General features: G+C 45.1%; 1 protein-coding gene and 1 long non-coding RNA gene across 2 annotated transcripts in view; both read left to right on the top strand.

The window, feature by feature from the left end:
• Positions 1–3,887: 3,887 nt before the first annotated feature.
• LOC124017793 lies at positions 3,888–6,152 on the top strand. Its single transcript, XR_006835525.1, has 2 exons — positions 3,888–4,128; positions 4,231–6,152. It is a non-coding gene; the product is annotated as an uncharacterized LOC124017793 (long non-coding RNA).
• An 8,063-nt stretch (positions 6,153–14,215) lies between these two features.
• The window catches only part of LOC124017789 (cAMP-specific 3',5'-cyclic phosphodiesterase 4C-like), an 88,814-nt gene continuing 76,942 nt past the window's right edge, over positions 14,216–26,087 (top strand). Inside the window, exon 1 of the mRNA XM_046332986.1 lies at positions 14,216–15,512. Within this exon, the coding sequence (XP_046188942.1) occupies positions 15,217–15,512 (296 nt within the window). The 5' untranslated portion in view covers positions 14,216–15,216. The remainder of the gene's footprint in view (positions 15,513–26,087) is intronic.

The raw sequence follows: 26,087 nt of genomic DNA, 5'->3' as shown, positions 1-26,087 counted from the left end.
GGGTGGTTGCTGTCCTTGATGATCTTTATGGCCTTCCTGTGACATCGGGTGGTGTAGGTGTCCTGGAGGGCAGGTAGTTTGCCCCTGGTGATGCGTTGTGCAGACCTCACTACCCTCTGGAGAGCCTTATGGTTGTGGGCGGAGCAGTTGCCGTACCAGGCGGTGATGCAGCCCGACAGGATGCTCTCGATTGTGCATCTGTAGAAGTTTGAGTGCTTTTGGTGACAAGCCGAATTTCTTCAGCCTCCTGAGGTTGAAGAGGCGCTGCTGCACCTTCTTCACGATGCTGTCTTTGTGGGTGGACCAATTCAGTTTGTCTGTGATGTGTATGCCGGGAACTTAAAACTTGCTACCCTCTCCACTACTGTTCCATCGATGTGGATAGGGGGGTGTTCCCTCTGCTGTTTCCTGAAGTCCACAATCATCTCCTTAGTTTTGTTGACGTTGAGTGGTGAGGTTATTTTCCTGACACCACACTCCGAGGGCCCTCCCCTCCTCTCTGTAGGCCGTCTTGTCGTTGTTGGTAATCAAGCCTACCACCTATTTGGGCGGTAAGCAAATTGGAGTGGGTCTAGGGTGTCAGGTAGGGTGGAGGTGAGATGGTCCTTGACTAGTATCTCAATGCACTTCATGATGACGGAAGTGAGTGCTACGGGGCGGTAGTCGTTTAGCTCAGTTACCTTAGTTTTCTTGGGAACAGGAACAATGGTGGCCCTCTTGAAGCATGTGGGAACAACAGACTGGGATAGGGATTGATTGAATATGTCCGTAAACACACCAGCCAGCTGGTCTGCGCATGCTCTCAGGGTGCGGCTGGGGATACCGTCTGGGCCTGCAGCCTTGTGAGGGTTGACACGTTTAAATGTTTTCCTCACGTCGGCTGCAGTGAAGGAGAGTCCGCATGTTTTAGTTGCGGGCATTGTCAGTGGCACTGTATTGTCCTCAAAGCGGGCAAAAAAGTTATTTAGTCTGCCTGGGAGCAAGACATCCTGGTCCGTGACAGTGCTGTTTTTTTTTTTGTAATCCGGTTTTTTTTTTGCCACATTGAATTGCCGTTGAATTGAGATTCTACTTTGTCTCTATACTGACGCTTAGCTTGTTTGATTGCCTTGCGGAGGGAATAGTTACACTGTTTGTATTCGGTCATGTTTCCAGTCACCTTGCCCTGATTAAAAGCAGTGGTTCGGGCTTTCAGTTTCACGCGAATGCTGCCATCAATCCACGGTTTCTGGTTTGGGAATGTTTTAATCGTTGCTATGGGAACGATATCTTCAGCGCACGTTCTAATGAACTCTCTCACGAATCAGTGTATTCGTCAATGTTGTCTGATGCAATACGAAACATATCCCAGTCCACGTGATGGAAGCAGTCTTGGAGTGTGGAATCAGATTGGTCGGACCAGCGTTGAACAGACCTCAGCGCGGGAGCTTCTTGCTTCTTGTTTTAGTTTCTGTCTGTAGGCAGGGATCAACAAAATGGAGTCGTGGTCAGCTTTTCCGAAAGGAGGGCGAGGCAGGGCCTTATATGTGTCGCGGAAGTTGGAATAGCAATGATCCAAGGTTTTTCCCGCCCTGGTTGCGCAATTGATATGCTGATAAAATTTAGGGAGTCTTGTTTTCAGATTAGCCTTGTTAAAATCCCCAGCTACAATGAATGCAGCCTCCGGATAAATGGATTCCAGTTTGCAAAGAGTCAAATAAAGTTCGTTCAGAGCCATCGATGTGTCTGCTTGGGGTGGAATATATACGGCTGTGATTATAATCGAAGAGAATTCCCTTGAAGATAATGCGGTCGACATTTGATTGTGAGGAATTCTAAATCAGGTGAACAGAAGGACTTGAGTACCTGTATGTTATGATCACACCATGTCACGTTAACCATGAAGCATACGCCCCCGCCCCTCTTCTTACCAGAAAGATGTTTGTTTCTGTCGGCGCGATGCATGGAGAAACCCGCTGGCTGCACCGCCCCGATAGCGTCTCTCCAGTGAGCCATGTTTCCGTGAAGCAAAGAACGTTAGTCTCTGATGTCCCTCTGGAATGCTACCCTTGCTCGATTTCATCAACCTTGTTGTCAATAGACTGGACATTGGCGAGAAGAATGCTAGGGAGTGGTGCACGATGTGCCCGTCTCCGGAGTCTGACCAGAAGACCGCTCCATTTCCCCCTTTTACGAAGTTGTTTTTGGGTCGCCGGCTGGGATCCATTCCTTTGTCCTGAATGAAAGGCAGTACACAGGATCCGCTTCGCGAAAGTCATATTCTTGGTCGTACTGATGGTGAGTTGACGCTGCTCTTATGTTCAGTAGTTCTTCTTAACTATGTAATGAAACCTAAGATGACCTGGGGTACTAATGTAAGAAATAACACGTAAAAAAAAAAGTACATTGAAGGTTGTGCAATGTAACAAGAATATTTATACTTAGGGATGCCACCCGTTAGATAAAATACTGACTGGTTCTGTATTTCACTGAAATTACAAACGTTTTGTTTTCAAAATCATAGTTTTTGGATTTGATCATATTAATGACCAAGGCTCGTATTTCTGTGTGATATGTTATAATTAAGTCTGATTTGATAGAGCAGTCTGACTGAGCAGCAGCGGGCCCGTAATCATTCATTCAAACAGCACTTTCATGCGTTTTGCCAGCAGCTCTTCGCAAGCACAGGCTTGAAGTCATAAACAGCGCTATCAGCCTAATGGCTGGTGTAACCAATGTGAAATGCCTAGCTAGTTAGCTGGGTGTGCGCTAATACGGTTTCAAACGTCACTCACTTTTAGATTTGGAGTAGTTATTCCCCTTGCTGCAAGGGCCGCGGCTTTTGTGGAGCGATGGGTAACGATACTACGAGTGTGGCTGTTGTCGATGTGTTCTTGGTTCGAGCCGAGGTAGGGGTGAGGAGGGGACGGAAGCTATACTGTTACACTGGCAATACTATTGTGCCTATAAGAACATCCAATAGTCAAAGGTATATGAAATACAAATGGTATAGAGAGAAATGGTCCTATAAATACTATATTGACTACAACCTAAAACCTCTTACCTTGGAATATTGAAGTCATGTTAAAAGGAACCACCAACTTTCATATGTTCTGAGCAAGGAACTTAAATGTTAGCTTTTTTACATGGCACACATTTTTACATGGCACATATTACTTCTCCAACACTTTGTTTTTGCATTATTTAAACCAAATTGAACATGTATCATTATTTATTTGAGGCTAAATTGATATTGATGTTTTATATTAAGTTTAAAATAAGTGTTCATTCAGTAATGTTGTAATTGTCATTATTACAAAAGAAACGTTAAAAAAATTGGCTGATTAATCTGCATCGGCTTTTTTGGTCCTCAAATTATCGGTATCGGCGTTGAAAAATCCTAATCGGTCGACCTCTAGTCTTGACGTGGTTAGAGCATTGGACTAGTAATCGGAAGGGTGCAAGTTCAAATCCCCGAGCTGACAAGGTACAAATCTGTCGTTCTGCCCCTGAACAGGCAGTTAACCCACTGTTCCTAGGCCGTCATTGAAAATAAGAATTTGTTCTTAACTGACTTGCCTAGTTAAATAAAGGTTAAATTAAAAAATAAAGTCTGTTGGCTCGCGTCGCACCCATCATGTTGGGGACAATCTAAGTTCTAAACGTTATGAAACAGTTGGGCTGCAAATGTTAATCGAAATGATTGGCTTAGTCTGTGTGTCCGCATTTGTCTGAGTGGACCAAGGACAACACATTATCTGATATGCTTGAAGCCGCACATTGTTGCATAACCACAGTAGCCATGCTGGCAGAACAATGACAAACAAAATGGCGGTGAATTGCCCTGCAGAGATTTTGTAGCGAAATCCTGTGAAGTCTATGCGGATATTCGATATGGCATATTTTTGTTTGAGTAGACCAAGTTGAAGGGATAGATCAGGCTTTACTGTGCCTGTTTGTTCCTTTTTTAGTTTTACACTCACAAAGACCCAAGCTGGCCATCTTCACTGGTAATCATATTGTGCCTTTTAGATGAGATCAATGCTTTGTGGTTCTGTTTTGATCACTGAACACTGTTTGTCTGTTCAGGCTGTGGGCATGCCTCTGGTGATCCACTCTAACACACACCCATCTGATCTGGGGATGAAGGTCAGTGTGCCTCTTTGTCATTGTAAGTTTGTCTGCCATTTCCTGTTCTGTCCCCATTTCTCACCATGGCATTGACAGTGGTTATGTCTCTGCCCCCTGTAGACTCCCGTTGGTGGTCACAAGCGTCTGATCCCGTCTCCAGAGCCCAGCCCAGAAGGGGGCTACGTGGGTCAACACTCCCAGGGCCTTGGGGGCCACTATGCTGACTCCTACCTGAAACGCAAGCGTATCTTCTAATGTAAACTAATCAAAGCTTCTTGTATGAGTTGCAAATTAACAGCCAGGATGTGGCTCATGGCTCCATTTCACCCTGGAGCTCCTCCAATCAGCTTTTAGGTTTGGGCTTGGTGGTCCAGTGGTCTCTCACTTGTGTTCCTGCCAGCGACCCCTGGAGGGCGCTGGGGGTGCAGCCTGTCGCTAATCAGGACATGACAATGCGTGCCAGTGTATGGGAGTTTGATGTTTTTCTTTTTTTTGTAAATATGATTTCAGTGTGCTTGTAAATTTAAGTTTTATCTTTTTTTTTTAATGTAATTTTTTCATTCAGGAAATCCTTATGTTTAAAACTGGGAGTTACCTTGTACTATAAGAAAATAATTGTAAAATCTGATTTCAGGTCTTTTCTTCTGTGCATTCTCTTCATTGGTTGGCTGAACACAACTTTTTAATTTGAGTTTTTTTAAAATCTTTTTGCATTAGCTTTTTCTTCCTGTTGTGATGGTGTCAACGGGTTTCTATTTTAAAACGTTTTGCCTCCCAATATTTTTGTATATAGTTCATTAGTTTGTTTGATTGGATGGTGTTTTTCCCGCTCCTTCCTCCTACAGGGGTTATGTACTGACTGTCTGGACAGGATTCAGGCCTTTACTTGGATTCACGTAGATCTGTGTAGCCTTACCAAAAACTAGTCTGGAATATGCTGTTTCCAACCCTTCACTCTTCCACCCCTCCATCTCATTTGGGAGCCTGTTCTCTGCACTGAGTATTTTAGTGTTGCACTTGGAGGACACAGGTGGGTCACAATTCTCCAGGTTTGTTGAATTTCTGTTCTCACTTTTTTCATTTACATTTTATTTTTTCAACCTGTGCTCTGCCAAAACGGTGTATTCTGTGTTGACGTGAGCTCTGAGTTAGTATTTGCATCTCAACCACCACGGCACCTGACTTGCGCTCATTTGTTCGGAGGGGATGGTTGCTGTGCCTTATCCCGACTTTAATATCTACAGATCATAATAGTAAGCAGGGACACCTGTGGCCTCTATCCACTCAGAGCCTAAACATGAATTAACCGCTGTCATTTATTAATGAGCCATGGCTAGGTTGGCTCCCATGTGGCTGTCCCTCTCCTGTAGACCAGCAGGGGAGGCTGTTTATCCTCAGGGGCTAAACTGAGATTTAATCAAGCTTGACAGTTGTATCATTTTCATCCAGTGTACCAGTCCAGGAGAAGTTGACTTCCTATCTGAAGTGTTACTGTGATGAGTGTCCAGTGACTCTTAACAGGTGTTTACTCTGTCTGCCTCGGGAGTTTGCATGGATATTAAGCTTATGATTGGTCAGTGATTGAGTTCTTAGTCTGTGAAGAATAATCTGGTTGACATTTTGATTGTGAGCACCATTACCTCTTGACTTCTGATGGGAACTGCAATTACACTTGCGCCTTAACAGTTTTTTCCCCTGTCATCTCATCTTCCCCCTCTGGGCTTTTTGACTACACCCCCACCCCTTTGTTTTGTTTTTGCCGTGTACATACTTTAAAGCTTGAACATTTCCTCGGAGTCCTAAACTCTTGTTTTCTCAATCATATCTTTTGCTTCTGGTCTGTTTTAAGATTGAAACTGCTGCTCAATACTTAGTGTATATTTTAGTGACAATTATCAAGTGCAGCCACATGGCAGATTTCCCCATGTTCTGTATCGACCCAGATGTGCTGCTGGATGACATGAATACAAGAAGCTCATCTCTTCTGTCATCTGTACTGCCATATGTCTGTTTTGGAGCAAGTAAATGTTATTTAATTCGTCTTTTTGTGGTCAATTCATTTCCATGGTCAATACATTTTGATGCTGTTAACTCAGGACATCACTGACTTGTAAAGTGTGGTTGCCATGGATGCAGCCGCCACACCTGAGACTTCCTGCCTCCTCTCATAAGTGAGGAACACAGATCAAACTTGTAAGTAAATGATTGATTGTTACTCTTCTGGCTCTCTACAGTCCCCCTCTTGGGTTGTTCATGTTCTTTATAACAATACCTCCATAAACCTTAACTGTCAAATTAATACATTTGGAGTCCGGTACTCATGCAAATGGGTTATAATAACTGGCCAAAAGCAACCCCCATAATACCAATTAGTTGGCGCTCATTTTTGGTTATAGGTCTGCACAAGGACTGCTTTTCAATAGTCTTTCGTAAACCACAAATTCTGCTATTCATCAACTGAAATTTTCATTGGCTGCCTTTTGAAACCACTGTCGAGGTGAATCAATGATACAATAGATGGCTTCAGAATACAGATACAAACTGACCAAGTATGGCTTCTGCTGTTAGGAGAGAGGATAGTTGTTTGTCTTGTTTCTGGATCTGTTATGCTTTATGGCCCAAGGCACCTCTCGCACTCGCAAATGCACAATACAGTCCCAGAGTTCGAAATGGAAAAGATGTTAGTCTACTTTAGACTCGGTGAACGTGGCGCTGGCAATTGATACTGGCTGACACAGCTTGACTCCAAAGCCATGGCCATTTGTGGCGAGGACGATAAATGTCAATATGATGAAATGGAGGGAAATTCCAATGGAGAGACTGACATGAGTGAAAATGTTAACTCTCTTAGAGGGAGAACTGGACAACTGAGTAGTCAGTGGGTGATAGGAGGGGAAGTTGATTGGTGTTTACGGGACATGGTTGTGTTCAGTAGGGTGAAAATGTTTTGAAACGGACGTATGACTACCTGAACTTGTCCAATTAAATAAAATAAAGTTTTGTTTCCTTGCATCTTATAGCCGAAAAAGCGCTGAGGTTCAGGGCACCAGCACTGGGATTTTTGTGGAAACTGTGGTCTTAGGGCACACTGGTCCAAATGTTTTACTGTTGGTGCCCTTCAGCTCCTCTACTGTAAGAAACGAGGGGGACTGAAGAGGCCGGTCCTCCTCCATTCTGTAATCAGGCTACAAGGTGACTTTGGTTGGTTGGCTGTTACTGTCTCCTGGTCACAACTGCTAGAAGCAGCAGTGTTCTTGACTGGGGCACTGAGATGAAACCAATTAGATGCTATGTAGAGAATGTTTGCGTTACATTTAGGCAGGGAACGTTGGCTGAACACCATTTCTCATATGGTTTAAATGGAACGTTCATATCGATTTTATGGTCGACGGAAACAAATGTTACCATAGAAATGGAATGTTGCTCAGATGGTTGGTCATTTTAGCATATTGGAAACAAATTTGTTAACCTCCATTTTGTGTATTTGATACTTTTAGTGCCTTTAATCTCTCTTGAGGTGCCTGCTGTCTGTAACCAGAGTGCTCTGGGGGAACCACCAAACGCGGCTCAGTGGACGGTGTGTCAGACACATTTAGATTTCTGCCTTTCATATTTCTACCCACGCAGTCACCCTGCACACAGTTGCTGCAGAAACCTGTGATTTTCCAAAATATCAGAGGTTGGGAGAAGCGCTATGAGGACTGCACTGTAAATATCAGCAGCAGAGATGTTCTCCCTGTACTACACTTAGACATGAAGTGTGCCTATTCTGCAGGATCAATTCTGTTTATAATCAGTATAGTGAAATGGCAATTGAACACTTAATCAACCAGAGACTTGGGGGGGGGGGGGTCTACATCACTCTTAATCACGTTCAAATAATGGTGCTGTTTTTAGCATGAATACCTCTTAAACCACCCTTTCCACTTGCATAGCTGACTGTATAAAAGCTTTGGTAGGCGATGTGAAAAATGTAAGGCTGCCTGCAATGTTTTATTAATCAGGAATCTATGTGGTGGCCAATGGGTCCAGCCCCTCTGGTTCCTAAGTTAAAATAAGCAACTGCTTTGCCATGTTCTCCCCATTTCAGTGGTGTCCAATGCCCATGTTCCATACAGACGCAGTATCAGCATCACTGCTAATTGTGTTTGAAACAGAAGCCATGGCAGAGGATGGGGAGATGGGAGCATGGCAGTGAGGAAATTGGACAGCCTTGCGGAAGGGTCAGCAACTGGATCTTGCTCTCAGATATCCTCTCCAGCCCCTCAGCCTCATCAATATGGTCTTAAGAAGCTCCGAAATCTACTTATCTGGACTTTAAAGTCATAACTGTTGCTCAGCTGGTCCCCAAAGTAAACCACAATCTCAAGGTCTCCCATTCCTAATACATTAGATCACGTCATCTCTCTCTCTTTCCTACCTCGGCCCTGGAACACAAACACACACAGAGACACTGCAGTGCAGTTTCAAATGGAGTTTAAAGGAGGATGCCGTTCGGTAACGGACTCATAGCCAATATGAACATGCTCCTTCACCACCACTGCAGAAAAAGAAAATGTAGACACTGAGGTTATTTCTAGGTTTATACAAATGACATCAGATACCCTGCTGGAAGAAAATCCATTATTACATTGTTATGCATGGCTGCATTGACATGGTGGCATATGAGCATGTATGGACTACCACCACCCATTGTCCTACAGTACAAATGAACAACCTCATATTTACTGGTACACACAACGTTAGTGGCCAGGCAAGATTATTCTTCACTGTCAGAAAGGTGGTGTGGATTAATGTTTCATTGTCCTCCATAAGAGGACGTCCAATTCCCAGAATTCCCTGGTGCTTACACTACACTACACACAGCTTGGGACAGAGGCCAGACAGACACAGGGCTTTTCTTGTCATGATATAAATAGAGGAGACTTTCATGTGTTGGTGATGCATCAAAGAGCGAGAGAGTGCGCTCCTTTACCGGAATCATCTTAATATCAATATTCCAAAACATCAAATACCCAGCAGGCACAGGTTTATGTTGAGCGCTCACTCTCACAGAGAGACAGACACATGCATGCACTATATTCAGAGGACTAATGTGAGATTTCTACAGGGGGCTAAATGTGAATAACCTTCATGGTATTTCGCCAGCAGCAGGTAATATAGTTTACGAAAGTTCAGTCAGTAAGGCTGGTCTGGATGGATCGTCACTTAACATTAATCTATTAAATTCATATAATTCCCATGGCTTCCTATCTCACTTACCAGCAGGTTATTTATCGATAAGGTAGTGTCCTCATATAACGTCACCTCATCAGTATAGCCGGTATTCATAGGGTAGTGTTTATAATGGTACCTCATTAGCACATCCAGCATTTATATGCTAGCTTTTATAAGGACACCTCATCAGCTTAACAGATATTTATATGGTAATGATTATAACATTTCCTCATAAGTGTCGTGTCTTTACTATCATTAAATTGAAGACTTAGTTTTTTATCAAAGATTCTCTGTAATTAGTATTACGCGATTAAACTGATTAATCATGTAACTAATTAAATAGGAAGTCGGGGCACCAAGGAAAATATTCAGATTACAAAGTTATCATTTCCTTAAATAACTTTTCAGATATTTTATATCTGATTAATTAGTCTTCGATTTATTTACTTATTTTACATCAGTCTCATTCCAAACGTCGAAATTGTTGGTTATCTGCACGAACCCAGTCTTCACTGAGTCATCCATACATCAGTTGTCTTAAATCATGTATTTATTACTAACTAAGTAATTTGCAGAAATGCATAAACAAACAAACAAAGTCAATATAGTTACAAGAAATTATCGGGAAATGTGCCCTAGTGGGCTAAACTGGCATGGCAGCTTGTTAGACAAAAGGGAAGTGGGGTCGACTGAGAAGTCACTACAGAGTTAATAATTATAACAATTGAAATGCCAATCCTTTGCACATGAACGCTCACTCATTCGGGAACAATCGCAATCAATATATATATATACGCTCAGTGTGTTGTCTTGATCGCTGTTGAAAAGTTTTTGTTTCTTTTGTAGAATTGTCCTCTCTCTCTCTCTCTCTCTCTCTCTCTCGCTGTCTGTTAGAGGGGATACTTCAGAGCGACATTCATTCATGTTCTTGTAGAATGGATGTTTCGGCGGTTGTCGTTCTTCGCGTTCAATGATACCGAATTCCTAGCTGTAGACTAGTAATTAATATCAAAGACTTGTTCTTATTCTGTTGGTATCAATAGTCTAAGAGTTTAACCACGTGGTATGGTGGTTAAAAGATTCAGCAATGGTCTGCAACCTTTGTCCTCCCGTGATTGAGAGAAACATGGTCCACTGAGAATTTCTCAAAGTTGGGTTTTACTCGGAATTGCAGAAAAGGGGCTGTCCCAGGATGCCTGACCCCAACTGGGCTCATGGGCGGTCCTCTGATTTAGTTAAACTCAAAAGGGAATTGGAGTTTCCTTCATTAAACAGTCCAAAATCACATTACACCATTTTACAAACAGGATCATCCTCACTCATTCATCTTATACAACAATTGGATGTAAACCTCATATCTGAGGCTATTATATAAACAGTGTTATGGTAATGTGGCCACACCGTCTCCCATGAGCTTCCCCAAGTTGTAACAAACGGACCAGTTCGTAGCTGGATTCTTCACCAATCTTTTATACCTTCTCCGGAACATGACATTTGTTCGCACCTCAAGTTCTGTGAGGTGGAAGAAATTCCTTTGTTCTCTATGAAACTTCACTCTCTCTCTATACTGTGTGGCCATATGGCAGGGTCTTCCCTAGGAATTTACGACCTCACTCTGACCACAGCAGTCTGGTTGTAGAAGCAGAGAGCGGGGGATGGTGCTCGCTGTACCCAAAGAGGGCAACGTCATGACATAAGTATATCAGGCATCTATGGTAGTGTTCATAATGTTACCTCATCAGCATAGCAGGTACAGTATTTAAACTGAGTACACAAAACATGAAGAACACCTGCTCTTTCCAGGTGAAAGCTATGATCCCTTATTGATGTCCCTTATTGAATCCACTTCAATCAGTGTAGATGAAAGGGAGGAGACAAGTTAAAGAAGGATCCTTAAGACAATTGAGACATGGATTGCGTGTGTGCCATTCAGAAGGTGAATGGGCAAGACAAAATATTTAAGTGCCTTTTGAATGGGTTATGGTAGTAGGTGCCAGAAGCACCAGTTTGTGTGAAGAACTGGTACTGTGTGGGTCAGTTGGTAGAGAATGGCACTTGCAATGCCAGGGTTGTGGGTTCGATTCCTATTGGGGATAAGTATGAAAAATGTATTCACTCACTACTGTAAGTTACTCTGGATAAGAGTGTCGGCTAAATGACTAAACTGCAACACTGATGGGTTCTTCGCGTTCAATGACTGCTTAACTGTTTCCTATGTGTATCAAGAATGGTCCATCACACAAAGTACATCCAGCAACGGTAGGAAGCATTGGAGTCAATCTGGGTTAGCATCCCTGGGTAATTATTTTGACACTGTGTAGATTCCTTGTCCTGTGGTTACAAGGCTCAGGTTTATTGGTTATGATTTGGAGAATGCATTTAGACTTGTAAATTGTGAATATACAAGGTTTCATTATTTTTTAATTAAAGTCCAATGCAGCTGTTTTTATATCAATCAGTGGCGATTTTTAGCATGTAGATCTTGGTGGGGCAAACTCCTCCCACATGTTTTAGATGCTTGCCAGCCAAGCCACTACACAACACAACACTAAACAATACATGAATTGCACTATAACGGCAACGATCGGTGCCCACAAACTGTTAGGGCCTACATAAAGCTCTCCCTATAGCAGAGCTTTCTTTCCAGCACAATGGAGTGAATCCTTACCACCGCTACACCTGGCTATCAGCGGAGCCTTGTCTGGCAGCGAAACAATTAATTCAGCCTCATTTACAGCCTTTAAAAAAAACATAGCTGATATGGCTAACTTGCTTAAACAAATGTGGTTTCTACTGACAATTGAAGGAACAATGAGTGGATAAGAGGCATTCCGTATTTTCAATTAAGACTAACAAGCGAGCTAAAACGGACATGGCACATCGGTCTAAGGCTAGAGGCGTCACTACAGACAGCCTCCAGGCTATATCACAACCGGCCGTGATTGGGAGTCCCATAAGGCGGCACACAATTGGCCCAGCTTTGTCCGGGTTTGGCCGGGGTGGGCCGTCATTGTAAATAAGAATTTGTTCTTGACTGCTACTTATCCTTTTAAGATGTGATATGTTTTATGACTACTGCAAGATGAATGGCCTCTGAGGACATTAAAAGTGATCTGAATCTGTAAATGCTGTTATTGTGTAGTGGAATTGTCTAGGAGCAACAACGGCTCAGCCGCAAAGTGGTAGGCCACAGAAGCTCACAGAATGGGACAGGCGAGTGCTGACGCTCGTAAAAATCGCCTGTCTTCAGTTGCAACACTCACTATCAAGTTCCAAACTGCCTCTGGAAGCAACGTCAGCACAATAACTGTTCGTCGGGAGCTTCATGAAATGGGTTTCCATGGCCGTGCAGCCGCACACACAAGCCTACGGTCGCCATGCGCAATGCCAAACGTTGGCTGGAGTGGTGTAAAGCTCACCGCCATTGGACTCTGGAGCAGTGCAAATGTATTCTCTGGAGTGATGAATCACGCTTCAACATTCTGGCAGTCTGACAGATTAATGTAGGTTTGGCGGATGCCAGGAGAACGCTACCTGCCCCAATGCATAGTGCCAACTGTTGGCTGTGGTTTTTCGTGGTTCGGGCTCGGCCCCTTATTTACAGTGAAGGGAAACCTTACCACTACAGCATACAATAGCATTCTAAACAATTATGTGCTTCCAACTTTGTGGCAACAGCCCTTTCCTGTTTCAGCATGACAATGCTTTGTCAAGATCGGTGTGGAAGAACTTGACTGGCCTGCACAGAGCCTTGACCTCCACCCTGTCAAACACCTTTGGGATGAATTGAACCGCTGACTGCAAGCCAGGCCTATTCACCCAACATCAGTCCCAACATCCGTGCCTGACATTACAAATGCTCTTGTAGCTGAATGGAAGCAAGTCCCCTCAGCAAATGTCCAATATTTAGTGAAAAGCCTTCCCAGAGGAGTGGAGGCTGTTATAGCAGCAACGGACTAACTCCATATTAATGCCCATGATTTTGAAATGAGATGTTTGACAAACAGGTGTCTACATACAGTCATGTTGTGTATATATGAATCACATAAAATCACGTTTTTGACTGCACTGGGACTTTAAATTATTCCCGTAGCCTATAGCCATCTCTCCATAGCTGTAGAATATCTAACTGATAGGCAAAAAAATATGTTTGACGTGAAAGAATGTCTGCGGATTAAAAATCGAATTGTTTAATGCCTTTATGGGTAAGTAGAAGTGCTCATATGTGATATTACAAATACTTAATTCTATGGCCCACGGTGCCATAGCATTGCCCGGAGATTGAATAAAAAGTGGAGCTGAGAATCCCTGATCATTATGCATCAGCAGATGAGACGATAATATGATTAACGGAAGGTTGTAGAAATGCAGTTGTGAAAGCGCTCTACAAACGCATCTTGCATTGAGACTGCTCTTGGTTTCAACCCTGCGTGTCCAGATATGATCCAATTATGCTGAAAACGGTCAGAGAAATCTAAGTGACAGCTCGCATCAGTGGAACGACTGCGACAAATAGCTAAAACGGATACAACAAATAGCGCGTTTTGTGAGAGGTGGTTATCCATTTACTACGGCTTACACTTTTGACCACGTCGGCAGTGCACTAAAAGCAGACAGTGGTGAAAAACGATTTAGTAGCCTATTAAAATACATCAGTTATTTTGCTTTTATGTCGAGGGCTTTTCAGGAGAATATCGTCAAATGCGCTTGCACAAAATTGACTGTCGAGAAAAGAAAGCAACATGAGTGAAATAATAATTCATTATTAAATTCCTTTCGATCCAAAGAGCTAAACCAACTGGACCCGAGCCGCGGGTGTGGGCTTGCTGGAGTGAAAAAAAAGCGAGCGAGAAAGAAGAGAGAGAGAGCAGTGGACTGGAGGGGTTGATGATGCGTTATAGTTAATGCAACATTTGTCAATCTGGAGTTCAGACGTGACAATGGATGGATAATGGAAGCAGCGACTACAGGACTTCGACAGTCAATGCTTTTCTGGTAGCCTTTTATTTTGATAATGCATTGTGCGAAGAAGAGCGGCAAAGAAAATAACATCGCGTGGGTTTTGGATACAGGCACAACCACAACTCCAAAGGCAACCGAAATTATGTAATTCATGGAGATGTTCTAGTGTTCGAAGTCTAATTTAATCTCAAACTGAAATAATTGGATCAAACATTTGAAGAGGGGAAAGTCGAGACAGTGGGCTCCGCGCGTGCGGCTCAACCTATGTAGTTCCAGATGCACAACGGTATTATGTTACTTTTTATGGCTACAGTTGGAGACCGAGCGGTTACGAGCGAGCTTTAACAGACATGTGCAGTCGGGAGCAGCAATAATACCCCGCATCGCACAGGAGCCAGCGGTCTGTGATTTTGCAACAAGGAGCTGATAAAAGCAATACATTGTTCTGTAACTAAAGTGATCCAGTGCGCAATGGGCGACAAGGCGTCAAACTTCAGGTTGAAGCACCGGCGAGTGGCTATCGTCACCTACCAGACGGATACTTTCACGATTGGCGAAGCTCTAAGCAAAAAAGAAGGGAAGCGTTTTACATTTAGAAGAGAGGTTAACTTTTGGTTGGGAATTTAATTGGATAACGGTAGGAAAAAGAAAGACACTTTCTGGGGGAAATTAGTCACATTCTCTGCCTGACAGTACCACTGTGATAATTGTCGAAAGGTTTACATGTTATTATTTAGAATATTACATTATAACATCGGACTGCACTTGACTTGGTCACTTTTGTCTACCCAATTACACAGGGTAGGCTACGATTAAGTGGCAATGATGGACATTAATAGGTTAGTAATTTGAAGTCAAAGAATATATAGCCATATTATTATTTGTGTCAATAAGTTGAGATATAAAAGGGATATTTTAATTTGCACTATGATGGAAGTACCACCACCATGCTCGAAAAAGAGCCTTTCTCTCTCGCTCCCCGTTCCCCGGGAGCAGGCGACCCTAAAGCCTCCGCAACATCTTTGGAGGCAGCCACGGACCCCCATCAAAATCAAACACCGGGGATACTCCGACACCGACCGCAAACACCACCGAGGGATAGAGCGCTCTAATGCCATGGACACGAGCGACAGACCGGGGCTTAGGAAGTGTCGGATGTCCTGGCCATCCTCGTTCCAAGGAACCACGAACCCTTCCATCGGCAATTGTGTTGGAAATAGACGGTATGACGTGCATCCAACAAACATGTCCAAACATTATAATCGAAGCACATATGCATAAATAGAGCCACTAATAATGAGTGGGTGGTGCTCTGTGTTAAAGTATGCCGGAAGGGTTAACTGATATGAGGTGTTTGGTATTGGGAGGCGGGACGCGTGGGTTCTCGGTGGTGATGCTTTATGCGTCTTGGGCATGTCAGAGAACATGCGTTTAAGCACTCGGATTGTCACTGTCTGTAAACCCGCCCGCCCACACAAAAACAGGAATAACAAAGGAAAATATCAATAACGATTTAAGAGTAGCCTAAGCCTATATGACCATGACAAACATATCATATAGATAACAGAAATACATTTGTTTTGCGCGTTTCTAATGGTTTCAAAGGTCTAGTGGGTGCGTTCGTGCGTGCATACTTGACTCAGATAATCTTCCACTGAAGCGTTCGGCTATTGGCAATGTTGGCATAGCTGATACACCATCCATGGGTACAGTTCACATAGAGGTCATCTCCATGTAACACACCCGGACAGGTCAGGTGCATCACCTACAGGCAGTAATTCTCATTTCAGGGCTTGAGTGCCTCTATGATATCATCTTTCTTATTGAATTGAATCAAATTAAAGGTTAAAATGAGAACCAGCAGATTCTGTTTCCCTGAAGGGTGGAACTGACCTGGCTTGGGTTGGCTATAGTCGCGGTAGTTTAGCCATACCTCAAAATCACGCTGTTGTCACGACTCCTTGGAGGGCTGGGGGATTTTGTATTCGCCGAAACGGCTCAAATGTTACGCTGGCTTCCAGCTGCTACATTTCTGTTGGATGTTACATTTCAAGAAATCATATAAAAGTGTATTTGTCATGTACTCCTATGCTATTGTAATGGTGAATTTACTCACTCATCATTATTCATTCAGGATTATGCATCATCTGTAGGATCCTCGAGGATGTAGAAGTGTTTATAAACATATTCTAGTCTTATTTACAATAAAAGTGATTCCAAAATGACACAATACATTCATTTCAATTTGGCCCAAAATCATCTGAAACACATCCAAAACAAACAGCAAATGCATCCAGAAAATGTGTAGTCAGAAGTTTGATGTAGTCCTTGTGTACTATTAATATGGGACCAAATACTTCTATTTTGACTACTTTAATAAACACATAAGTGAATTTGTCCCAATACTTTTGGTTTCCTGAAATGGGGGGACTATGTATAAAAGTTCTGTCCTTTTGAAACTGTTCACCGATATGGATGAAAATACCCTCAAATTAAAAGTGCTGGAGTACAGAGCCCAGAAAAAGTCACTGGGGCAGGAGGTAGCCTAGTGGTTAGAGCGTTGGACTAGTAAACGAAAGATTGCAAGATCGAATCCCCGAGCTGACAAGGTAAAAATCTGTCCTTCTGCCCCTGAACAAGGCAGTTAACCCACTGCTCCTAAGCCGTCATTGAAAATAACAATTTGTTCTTAATTGACTTGCATAGTTTAAAAAATGGGAAAAAACCTATTCTAATACTTTTGGAGCTCACTGTATAAATAAGAAAAAGGTATGTACTGCAGGAGTTATATAGGATGAGCTATGTCGAGAATACAGTATGCACATACACTGACTATACCAAACATTAGGAACACTTTGCTAATATTGAGTTGCCCTCAAAACATCCTCAATTTGTCGGGGAATGGACTCAAGGTGTCGGAAGCTTTCCACAGGGATGCTGGCCCATGTTGACTCCAATGCTTCCCACAGTTGTGTCAAGTTGGCTGGTGCACCATTCTTGATATACACGGAAAACTGTTGAGCATGAAAAACCCAGCATCGTTGCAGTTCTTGACACAAACCGTCGCAGGAGCCGCAGGAAGTAGGGGTGTTGAGGGTGCTGCAGCATCCCCTGGAACATCAGAATTTAAAAAAAATATATATAATAAAAAAAAAAATATATATATATATATATTTAAAAAATCTTTACTAGTCCTGAATTAGTGGACCGATATGCACCTTGGGGGAGATACTGTTTATTGACTACAGCTCAGCGTTCAGCACCAAAGTGCCCTCCAAGCTCATCACAAGCTCAGGACCCTGGGACTAAGTACCTTCCTCTGCAACTGTATCCTGGACTTCCTGTCGGGCCACCCCCGGGCTGGTGAGGGTAGGCAACAACACATCCGCCATGCCGACCCTCAAAACGGGGGCCCCTCAGTGATGTGAGCTTAGTCCCCTCCTATACGCCCTCTTCACCTTACGACTACAGGACCGCGCACGACTTCAACACCATCATTAAGGCTGCTGACGACACCATGGTGGTAGACCTGATCACCAATGACGATGAGACAGCCTATAGGGAAGAGGTCAGTGACCTGGCAATTTGGTGCCCGGACAACAACCTTTCCCTCAATTTCAGTAAGACAAAGAAGCTGATCACAGACTACAGGAAATGGAAGGCCGAGCACCTCTCCACATCGACGTGGCCGAGCACCCCCCCCATCCACATCGACGGGGCCGAGCACCCCCCCCCAATCCACATCGACGGGGCCGAGCATCCCCGTCCACATTGACGGGGCCGAGCACCCCCATCCACATCGACGGGGCCGAGCACCCCCATCCACATCGACGGGGCCGAGCAACCCCCCATCCACATCGACGGGGCCGATCACCCCCATCCACATCGACGGGGCCGAGCACCCCCATCCACATCGACGGGGCCGAGCACCCCCATTAACATCGACGGGGCCGAGCACCCCCATTAACATCGACGGGGCCGAGCACACCCCCCACCCACATCGACGGGGCCGAGCACCCCCATCCACATCGACGGGGCCAAGCACCCCCCCCCATCCATATCGACGGGGCTGTAGTGGAGGGGATCGAGAGCATCAAGTTCTTCGGTGTCCACATCACTAAGGAATTAACATGATCCACACACAACAAACAACACAGTGGTGACGAAGGCGCGACAATGCCTCTGCTAAATAGTTAACCAAATAGTTCCCAGGACTGTCTGCATTGACCCCATTTAGCACTCTTTTGACTTATCACATACGCTACTGCTTCTACTTATTGTGTATCCGGTAGCCTCGTCACTTTACCCCGACCTGCATGTACATACAGAATCAACCTCAATTACATCGTACCCCTGCACATCCAGTCAGTCCTGGTACTCAGTGTATATAGCCAAGTTATCGCGACTCATTGTGTATTTATTCCTTGTGTTCTTATCTTTCTAGTATTTCTCTGTTCTCTCTGCGTTGTAGGGAAGTGGCCGTTAGCAAGCATTTCACTGTTAGTCTACACCTGTTGTTTACGAAGAATGTGACAAACACAATGTGACTTGAGCTGACGTTAAAGGCGAGGTCAGACGGACTGATCTACAAATCACCTTGCATCCTAAATAACTAGTCATTATTATTTTGGATATCAGTCAGTCAGTCCGTCACAATTTACCCATGATACATCACGGTTTTGACGCTCTCGATCACGGCCATTGACATCAACAGGCTTTCTGATTCGGGAAGCTTGGTTCTAGACAAGGCTAGGTTGGATATTACTGACAATGCTTCATTTTATGATTGCCACAGTGGCACAGAGACCTAGCCCACAGGTTATGAAATAGTGATGCATTATGCTTCAATCCAATATGGCGATAGAATTACCACATAATTCATTCGTTTTTTTCTAGATAGTAACAGTTGCACAGGAAAGCATCATCAGGGCTGAAAGCTATACTCTGTTGAAGCTTTCCTAATGAACCATTGTAATTGGATGAGCCAAGTCAGACAAAAATCTATATCTGACTGTTGTTTCTCTCACAACAATTAAAAGTCCTCCCAGTCCAATATCAATGTTAAACTTCATCAATATGACTATGGCTTCTTTGGCAACTCTTGAGCTGCTATTTCCCAAATGTTTAAAGAACAGGATGAAAATAAGGAGAACTGAACACCACCTCTGTTTGACTGACTCACATGTTTTATAATTGTATTTTCACATATTCAACACAGAAGCATAAGAGATAATGTGTGTATGTGTGTGTCTGTGTACTGTTTGTGTTTATGTGTAGGAAAGCCAGAGTGAGAAAAAGAGACAGGCCTCCATGCTGTTATTCCAAGCTGTTCCTCCCATGTGACACGCTGATACCCCCAGATGTTTCTCCTGAATGTGTGTGTGTGGGCGTGAAAGAGTGTGTTGGGGTGTTTGTGGTTCTCTCTCACTCCCTCTCTCGCTCTTTCTCCCTCCCTCTCTCTGTTTCTCCCTCCCTCCCTCTGTTTCTCCCTCTCTCTGTTTCTCTCCCTCCCTCTGTTTCTCCCTCTCTCTGTTTCCCCCTCTCTCTGTTTCTCCCTCTCTCTGTTTCTCCCTCTCTCTGTTTCTCCCTCTCTCTGTTTCTCCCTCTCTCTGTTTCTCCCTCTCTCTGTTTCTCCCTCCCTCTGTTTCTCCTTCTCTCTGTTTCTCCTTCTCTCTGTTTCTCCCTCTCTCTGTTTCTCCCTCTCTCTGTTTCTCCCTCTCTCTGTTTCTCCCTCTCTCTGTTTCTCCCTCTCTCTGTTTCTCCCTCTCTCTGTTTCTCCCTCCCTCTGTTTCTCCCTCTCTCTGTTTCTCCCTCCCTCTGTTTCTCCTTCCCTCTGTTTCTCCCTCCCTCTGTTTCTTTCTCCCTCCCTCTGTTTCTCCTCCCTCTGTTTCTCCCTCTCTCTGTTTCTCCCTCCCTCTGTTTCTCTCTCTGTTTCTCTCTCTGTTTCTCCCTCTCTCTGTTTCTCCCTCTCTCTGTTTCTCCCTCTCTCTGTTTCTCCCTCCCTCTGTTTCTCCTTCCCTCTGTTTCTCCTCCCTCTGTTTCTCCCTCTCTCTGTTTCTCCCTCTCTCTGTTTCTCCTTCTCTCTGTTTCTCCTTCTCTCTGTTTCTCCCTCCCTCTGTTTCTCCTGTTTCTCCTCCCTCTGTTTCTCCCTCCCCCTCTCTCTGTTTCTCCCTCTCTGTTTCTCCCTCCCTCTGTTTCTCCTTCCCTCTGTTTCTCCTTCTCTCTGTTTCTCCCTCCCTCTGTTTCTCCTTCCCTCTGTTTCTCCCTCCCCCTCCCTCTGTTTCTCCCTCTCTCTGTTTCTCCTCTCTGTTTCTCCCTCCCTCTGTTTCTCCTTCTCTCTGTTTCTCCCTCCCTCTGTTTCTCCCTCTCTCTGTTTCTCCTTTTCTCTGTTTCTCCTTCTCTCTGTTTCTCCCTCCCCCTCTCTCTATTTCTCCCTCTCTCTGTTTCTCCCTCTCTCTGTTTCTCCCTCTCTCTGTTTCTCCCTCTCTCTGTTTCTCCCTCTCTCTGTTTCTCCTTCTCTCTGTTTCTCCCTCCCTCTGTTTCTCCTTCCCTCTGTTTCTCCCTCCCCCTCTCTCTGTTTCTCCCTCTCTCTGTTTCTCCCTCTCTCTGTTTCTCCTTCTCTCTGTTTCTCCTTCTCTCTGTTTCTCCCTCCCTCTGTTTCTCCTTCCCTCTGTTTCTCCCTCCCCCTCTCTCTGTTTCTCCCTCTCTGTTTCTCCTCCCTCTGTTTCTCCCTCCCCTCTCTCTGTTTCTCCCTCTCTCTGTTTCTCCTTCTCTCTGTTTCTCCTTCTCTCTGTTTCTCCCTCCCTCTGTTTCTCCTTCCCTCTGTTTCTCCCTCCCCCTCTCTCTGTTTCTCCCTCTCTGTTTCTCCCTCTCTCTGTTTCTCCCTCTCTCTGTTTCAACTTCTCTCTGTTTCTCCCTCTCTCTGTTTCTCCTTCTCTCTGTTTCTCCCTCTCTCTGTTTCTCTCCTCTCTCTCTGTTTCTCCCTCCCTCTGTTCTCTCCTGTTTTCTCTCTGTTTATCCTCTCTCTGTTTCTCCTTCTCTCTGTTTCTCCCTCCCTCTGTTTCTCCCTCCCTCTGTTTCTCCTTCTGTTTCTCCTTCCCTCTGTTTCTCCCTCTCTCTGTTTCTCCCTCTCTCTGTTTCTCCCTCTCTCTGTTTCTCCCTCTCTCTGTTTCTCCCTCCCTCTGTTTCTCCCTCCCCCTCTCTCTGTTTCTCCCTCTCTCTGTTTCTCCTTCTCTCTGTTTCTCCCTCCCTCTGTTTCTCCCTCCCTCTGTTTCTCCTTCTCCCTGTTTCTCCCTCCCTCTGTTTCTCCCTCTCTCTGTTTCTCCCTCTCTCTGTTTCTCCCTCTCTCTGTTTCTCCCTCTCTCTGTTTCTCCCTCTCTCTGTTTCTCTCTGTTTCTCCCTCTCTCTGTTTCTCCTTCTCTCTGTTTCTCCCTCTCTCTGTTTCTCCTTCTCTCTGTTTCTCCCTCCCTCTGTTTCTCCTCTCTGTTTCTCCCTCCCTCTGTTTCTCCTTCCCTCTGTTTCTCCCTCCCCCTCTCTCTGTTTCTCCCTCTCTGTTTCTCCCTCTCTCAGTTTCTCCCTCTCTCTGTTTCTCCCTCTCTCTGTTTCTCCTTCCCTCTGTTTCTCCCTCTCTCTGTTTCTCCCTCTCTCTGTTTCTCCCTCTCTCTGTTTCTCCCTCTCTCTGTTTCTCCCTCCCTCTGTTTCTCCCTCCCTCTGTTTCTCCCTCTCTCTGTTTCTCCCTCCCTCTGTTTCTCCTTCCCTCTGTTTCTCCCTCCCTCTGTTTCTCCCTCCCCTGTTTCTCCTTCCCTCTGTTTCTCCCTCTCTCTGTTTCTCCCTCCCTCTGTTTCTCCCTTTCTCTGTTTCTCCCTCTCTCTGTTTCTCCCTCTCTCTGTTTCTCCTTCTCTCTGTTTCTCCCTCCCTCTGTTTCTCCTTCCCTCTGTTTCTCCCTCCCCCTCTCTCTGTTTCTCCCTCTCTCTGTTTCTCCTTCTCTCTGTTTCTCCTCTCTGTTTCTCCCTCCCTCTGTTTCTCCTTCCCTCTGTTTCTCCCTCCCCTCTCTCTGTTTCTCCTCTCTCTGTTTCTCCCCTCTCTCTGTTTCTCCTTCTCTCTGTTTCTCCCTCCCTCTCTCTGTTTCTCCCTCTCTCTGTTTCTCCCTCTCTCTGTTTCTCCTGTTTCTCTCTCTGTTTCTCTCCTCTCCCTCTGTTTTTCTCCTGTTTCTCTCTCTCTGTTTCTCCCTCCTCCCTCCCTCTGTTTCTCCCTCTCTCTGTTTCTCCTCTCTGTTTCTCCCTCTCTCTGTTTCTCCTTTTCTCTGTTTCTCCTTCTCTCTGTTTCTCCCTCCCCCTCTCTCTATTTCTCCCTCTCTCTGTTTCTCCCTCTCTCTGTTTCTCCTTCTCTCTGTTTCTCCCTCTCTCTGTTTCTCCTTCTCTCTGTTTCTCCCTCCCTCTGTTTCTCCTTCCCTCTGTTTCTCCCTCCCCCTCTCTCTGTTTCTCCCTCTCTCTGTTTCTCCCTCTCTCTGTTTCTCTTTCTCTTCTGTTTCTCCTTCTCTCTGTTTCTCCCTCCCTCTGTTTCTCCTCCCTCTGTTTTCTCTCCCCCCTCTCTCTGTTTCTCCCTCTCTGTTTCTCCCTCCCTCTGTTTCTCCCTCCCCCTCTCTCTGTTTCTCCCTCTCTCTGTTTCTCCTTCTCTCTGTTTCTCCTTCTCTCTGTTTCTCCCTCCCTCTGTTTCTCCTTCCCTCTGTTTCTCCCTCCCCCTCTCTCTGTTTCTCCCTCTCTGTTTCTCCCTCTCTCTGTTTCTCCCTCTCTCTGTTTCAACTTCTCTCTGTTTCTCCCTCTCTCTGTTTCTCCTTCTCTCTGTTTCTCCCTCTCTCTGTTTCTCCTTCTCTCTGTTTCTCCCTCCCTCTGTTTCTCCTCTCTCTGTTTCTCCCTCTCTCTGTTTCTCCTGTTTTCTCTCTGTTTTTCTCCCTCTGTTTCTCCCTCTGTTTCTCCCTCCTCTCTGTTTCTCCTTCTCTCTGTTTCTCCCTCTCTCTGTTTCTCTCTCTCTGTTTCTCCCCTCTCTCTGTTTCTCCCTCCCTCTGTTTCTCTCTGTTTCTCCCCTCTCTCTGTTTCTCCCTCTCTCTGTTTCTCCTCCCTCTCTCTGTTTTCTCCCTCCCTCTGTTTCTCCCTCCCTCTGTTTCTCCCTCTCTCTGTTTCTCCCTCTCTCTGTTTCTCCTCTCTCTGTTTCTTCCTCTCTCTGTTTCTCCCTCTCTCTGTTTCTCCTGTTTCTCTCTCTGTTTCAACTCTCTCTGTTTCTCCCTCTCTCTGTTTCTCCTTCCCTCTGTTTCTCCCTCTCTCTGTTTCTCCCTTCTCTCTGTTTCTCCCTCCCTCTCTTTCTCCCTCTCTCTGTTTCTCCCTCCCTCTGTTTCTCCTTCCTCTGTTTCTCCCTCCCCTCTCTCTGTTTCTCCCTCTCTCTGTTTCTCCCTCTCTCTGTTTCTCCCTCTCTCTGTTTCTCCTCTTTCTCTGTTTCTCCCCTCTCTCTGTTTCTCCTTCCCTCTGTTTCTCCCTCCTCTGTTTTCTCTGTTTCCTCTCTCTGTTTCTCTCTGTTTCTCTCTCTGTTTCTCCCTCTCTCTGTTTCTCCCTCTCTCTGTTTCTCCTCTCTGTTTCTGTTTCTCTGTTTCCTCCCTCTGTTTCTCCTTCTCTCTGTTTCTCCCTCCCTCTGTTTCTCCCTCTCTCTTTCTCCTTTTCTCTGTTTCTCCTTTTCTCTGTTTTCCCTCTCTGTTTCTCTCTGTTTCTCCCTCCCCCACTGTCTCTATTTCTCCCTCTCTCTGTTTCTCTCTCTCCCTCTTTCTCCTTCTCCTTGTTTCTCCCTCCCTCGGTTTCTCCTTCTCCCTGTTTCTCCCTCCCTCTGTTTCTCCCTCCCTCTGTTTCTCCTTCCCTCTGTTTCTCCCTCTCTCTGTTTCTCCCTCCCTCTGTTTCTTCCTCTCTCTGTTTCTCCCTCTCCCTGTTTCTCCTTCTCTCTGTTTCTCTCTCCCTCTGTTTCTCCTTCTCTCTGTTTCTCCTTCTCTCTGTTTCTCCTTCTCTCTGTTTCTCCTTCTCTCTGTTTCTCCTTCCCTCTGTTTCTCCTTCCCTCTGTTTCTCCCTCCCCTCTCTCTGTTTCTCCCTCTCTCTGTTTTCCTCTCCTCTCTCTGTTTCTCTCTCTGTTTCTCTCTGTTTCTCCTCTCTCTGTTTCTCCCTCTCTCTGTTTCTCCTCTCTCTGTTTCTCTCTCTCTGTTTCTCCTCTCTCTGTTTCTCCTCTCTCTGTTTCTCTGTTTCTTCCCTCTGTTTCTCCTTCTCTCTGTTTCTCCTCTCTCTGTTTCTCTCTCTCTCTGTTTCTCCCTCTCTCTGTTTCTCCTCTCTGTTTTCTCTCTGTTTCTCCTCTCTGTTTCTCTCTCTCTCTGTTTCTCCTTCTCTCTGTTTCTCCATCTCTCTGTTTCTCCTTCCCTCTGTTTCTCCTTCTCTCTGTTTCTCCTTCTCTCTGTTTCTCTCTCTCTCTGTTTCTCCCTCTCTCTGTTTCTCCCTCTCTCTGTTTCTCCTTCCCTCTGTTTCTCCTTCCCTCTGTTTCTCCTTCTCTCTGTTTCTCTCTCTCTCTGTTTCTCCCTCCCTCTGTTTCTCCTTCCCTCTGTTTCTCCCTCCCCCTCTCTCTGTTTCTCCCTCTCTGTTTCTCCCTCTCTCTGTTTCTCCTTCTCTCTGTCTCTCCCTCTCTCTGTTTCTCCCTCTCTCTGTTTCTCCTTCTCTCTGTTTCTCCTTCCCTCTGTTTCTCCTTCTCTCTGTTTCTCCTTCCCTCTGTTTCTCCTTCTCTCGGTTTCTCCTTCTCTCTGTTTCTCCCTCTCTCTGTTTCTCCTTCTCTCTGTTTCTCCTTCTCTCTGTTTCTCCTTCTCTCTGTTTCTCCCTCCCTCTGTTTCTCCCTCCCCCTCTCTCTGTTTCTCCTTCTCTCTGTTTCTCCTTCTCTCTGTTTCTCCTTCTCTCTGTTTCTCCCTCCCCCTCTCTCTGTTTCTCCCTCTCTCTGTTTCTCCTTCTCTCTGTTTCTCCTTCTCTCTGTTTCTCCCTCCCCCTCTCTCTGTTTCTCCCTCTCTCTGTTTCTCCTTCTCTCTGTTTCTCCCTCCCTCTGTTTCTCCTTCCCTCTGTTTCTCCCTCCCCCTCTCTCTGTTTCTCCCTCTCTGTTTCTCCCTCCCTCTGTTTCTCCTTCCCTCTGTTTCTCCCTCCCCCTCTCTCTGTTTCTCCCTCTCTCTGTTTCTCCTTCTCTCTGTTTCTCCTTCTCTCTGTTTCTCCTTCTCTCTGTTTCTCCCTCCCTCTGTTTCTCCTTCCCTCTGTTTCTCCCTCCCCCTCTCTCTGTTTCTCCCTCTCTGTTTCTCCCTCTCTCTGTTTCTCCCTCTCTCTGTTTCTCCTTCTCTCTGTTTCTCCTTCTCTCTGTTTCTCCTTCTCTCTGTTTCTCCCTCCCTCTGTTTCTCCTTCACTCTGTTTCTCCCTCCCCCTCTCTCTGTTTCTCCCTCTCTCTGTTTCTCCTTCTCTCTGTTTCTCCCTCCCTCTGTTTCTCCTTCAATCTATTTCTCCCTCCCTCTGTTTCTCCCTCACTTTGTTTCTCCTTCTCTCTGTTTCTCCCTCTCTCTGTTTCTCCTTCTCTCTGTTTCTCCTTCCCTCTGTTTCTCCTTCTCTCTGTTTCTCCCTCCCTCTGTTTCTCCCTCTCTGTTTCTCCTTCTCTCTGTTTCTCCCTCTCTCTGTTTCTCCCTCTCTCTGTTTCTCCCTCTCTCTGTTTCTCCCTCTCTTTCTGTTTCTCCCTCTCTCTCTGTTTCTCCC

Source organism: Oncorhynchus gorbuscha, unplaced genomic scaffold, assembly GCF_021184085.1.
Source record: "Oncorhynchus gorbuscha isolate QuinsamMale2020 ecotype Even-year unplaced genomic scaffold, OgorEven_v1.0 Un_scaffold_33:::fragment_2:::debris, whole genome shotgun sequence".
NCBI classification, from domain to species: Eukaryota; Metazoa; Chordata; class Actinopteri; order Salmoniformes; family Salmonidae; genus Oncorhynchus; species Oncorhynchus gorbuscha.
This window is presented reverse-complemented; position numbering and strand designations above follow the sequence as displayed.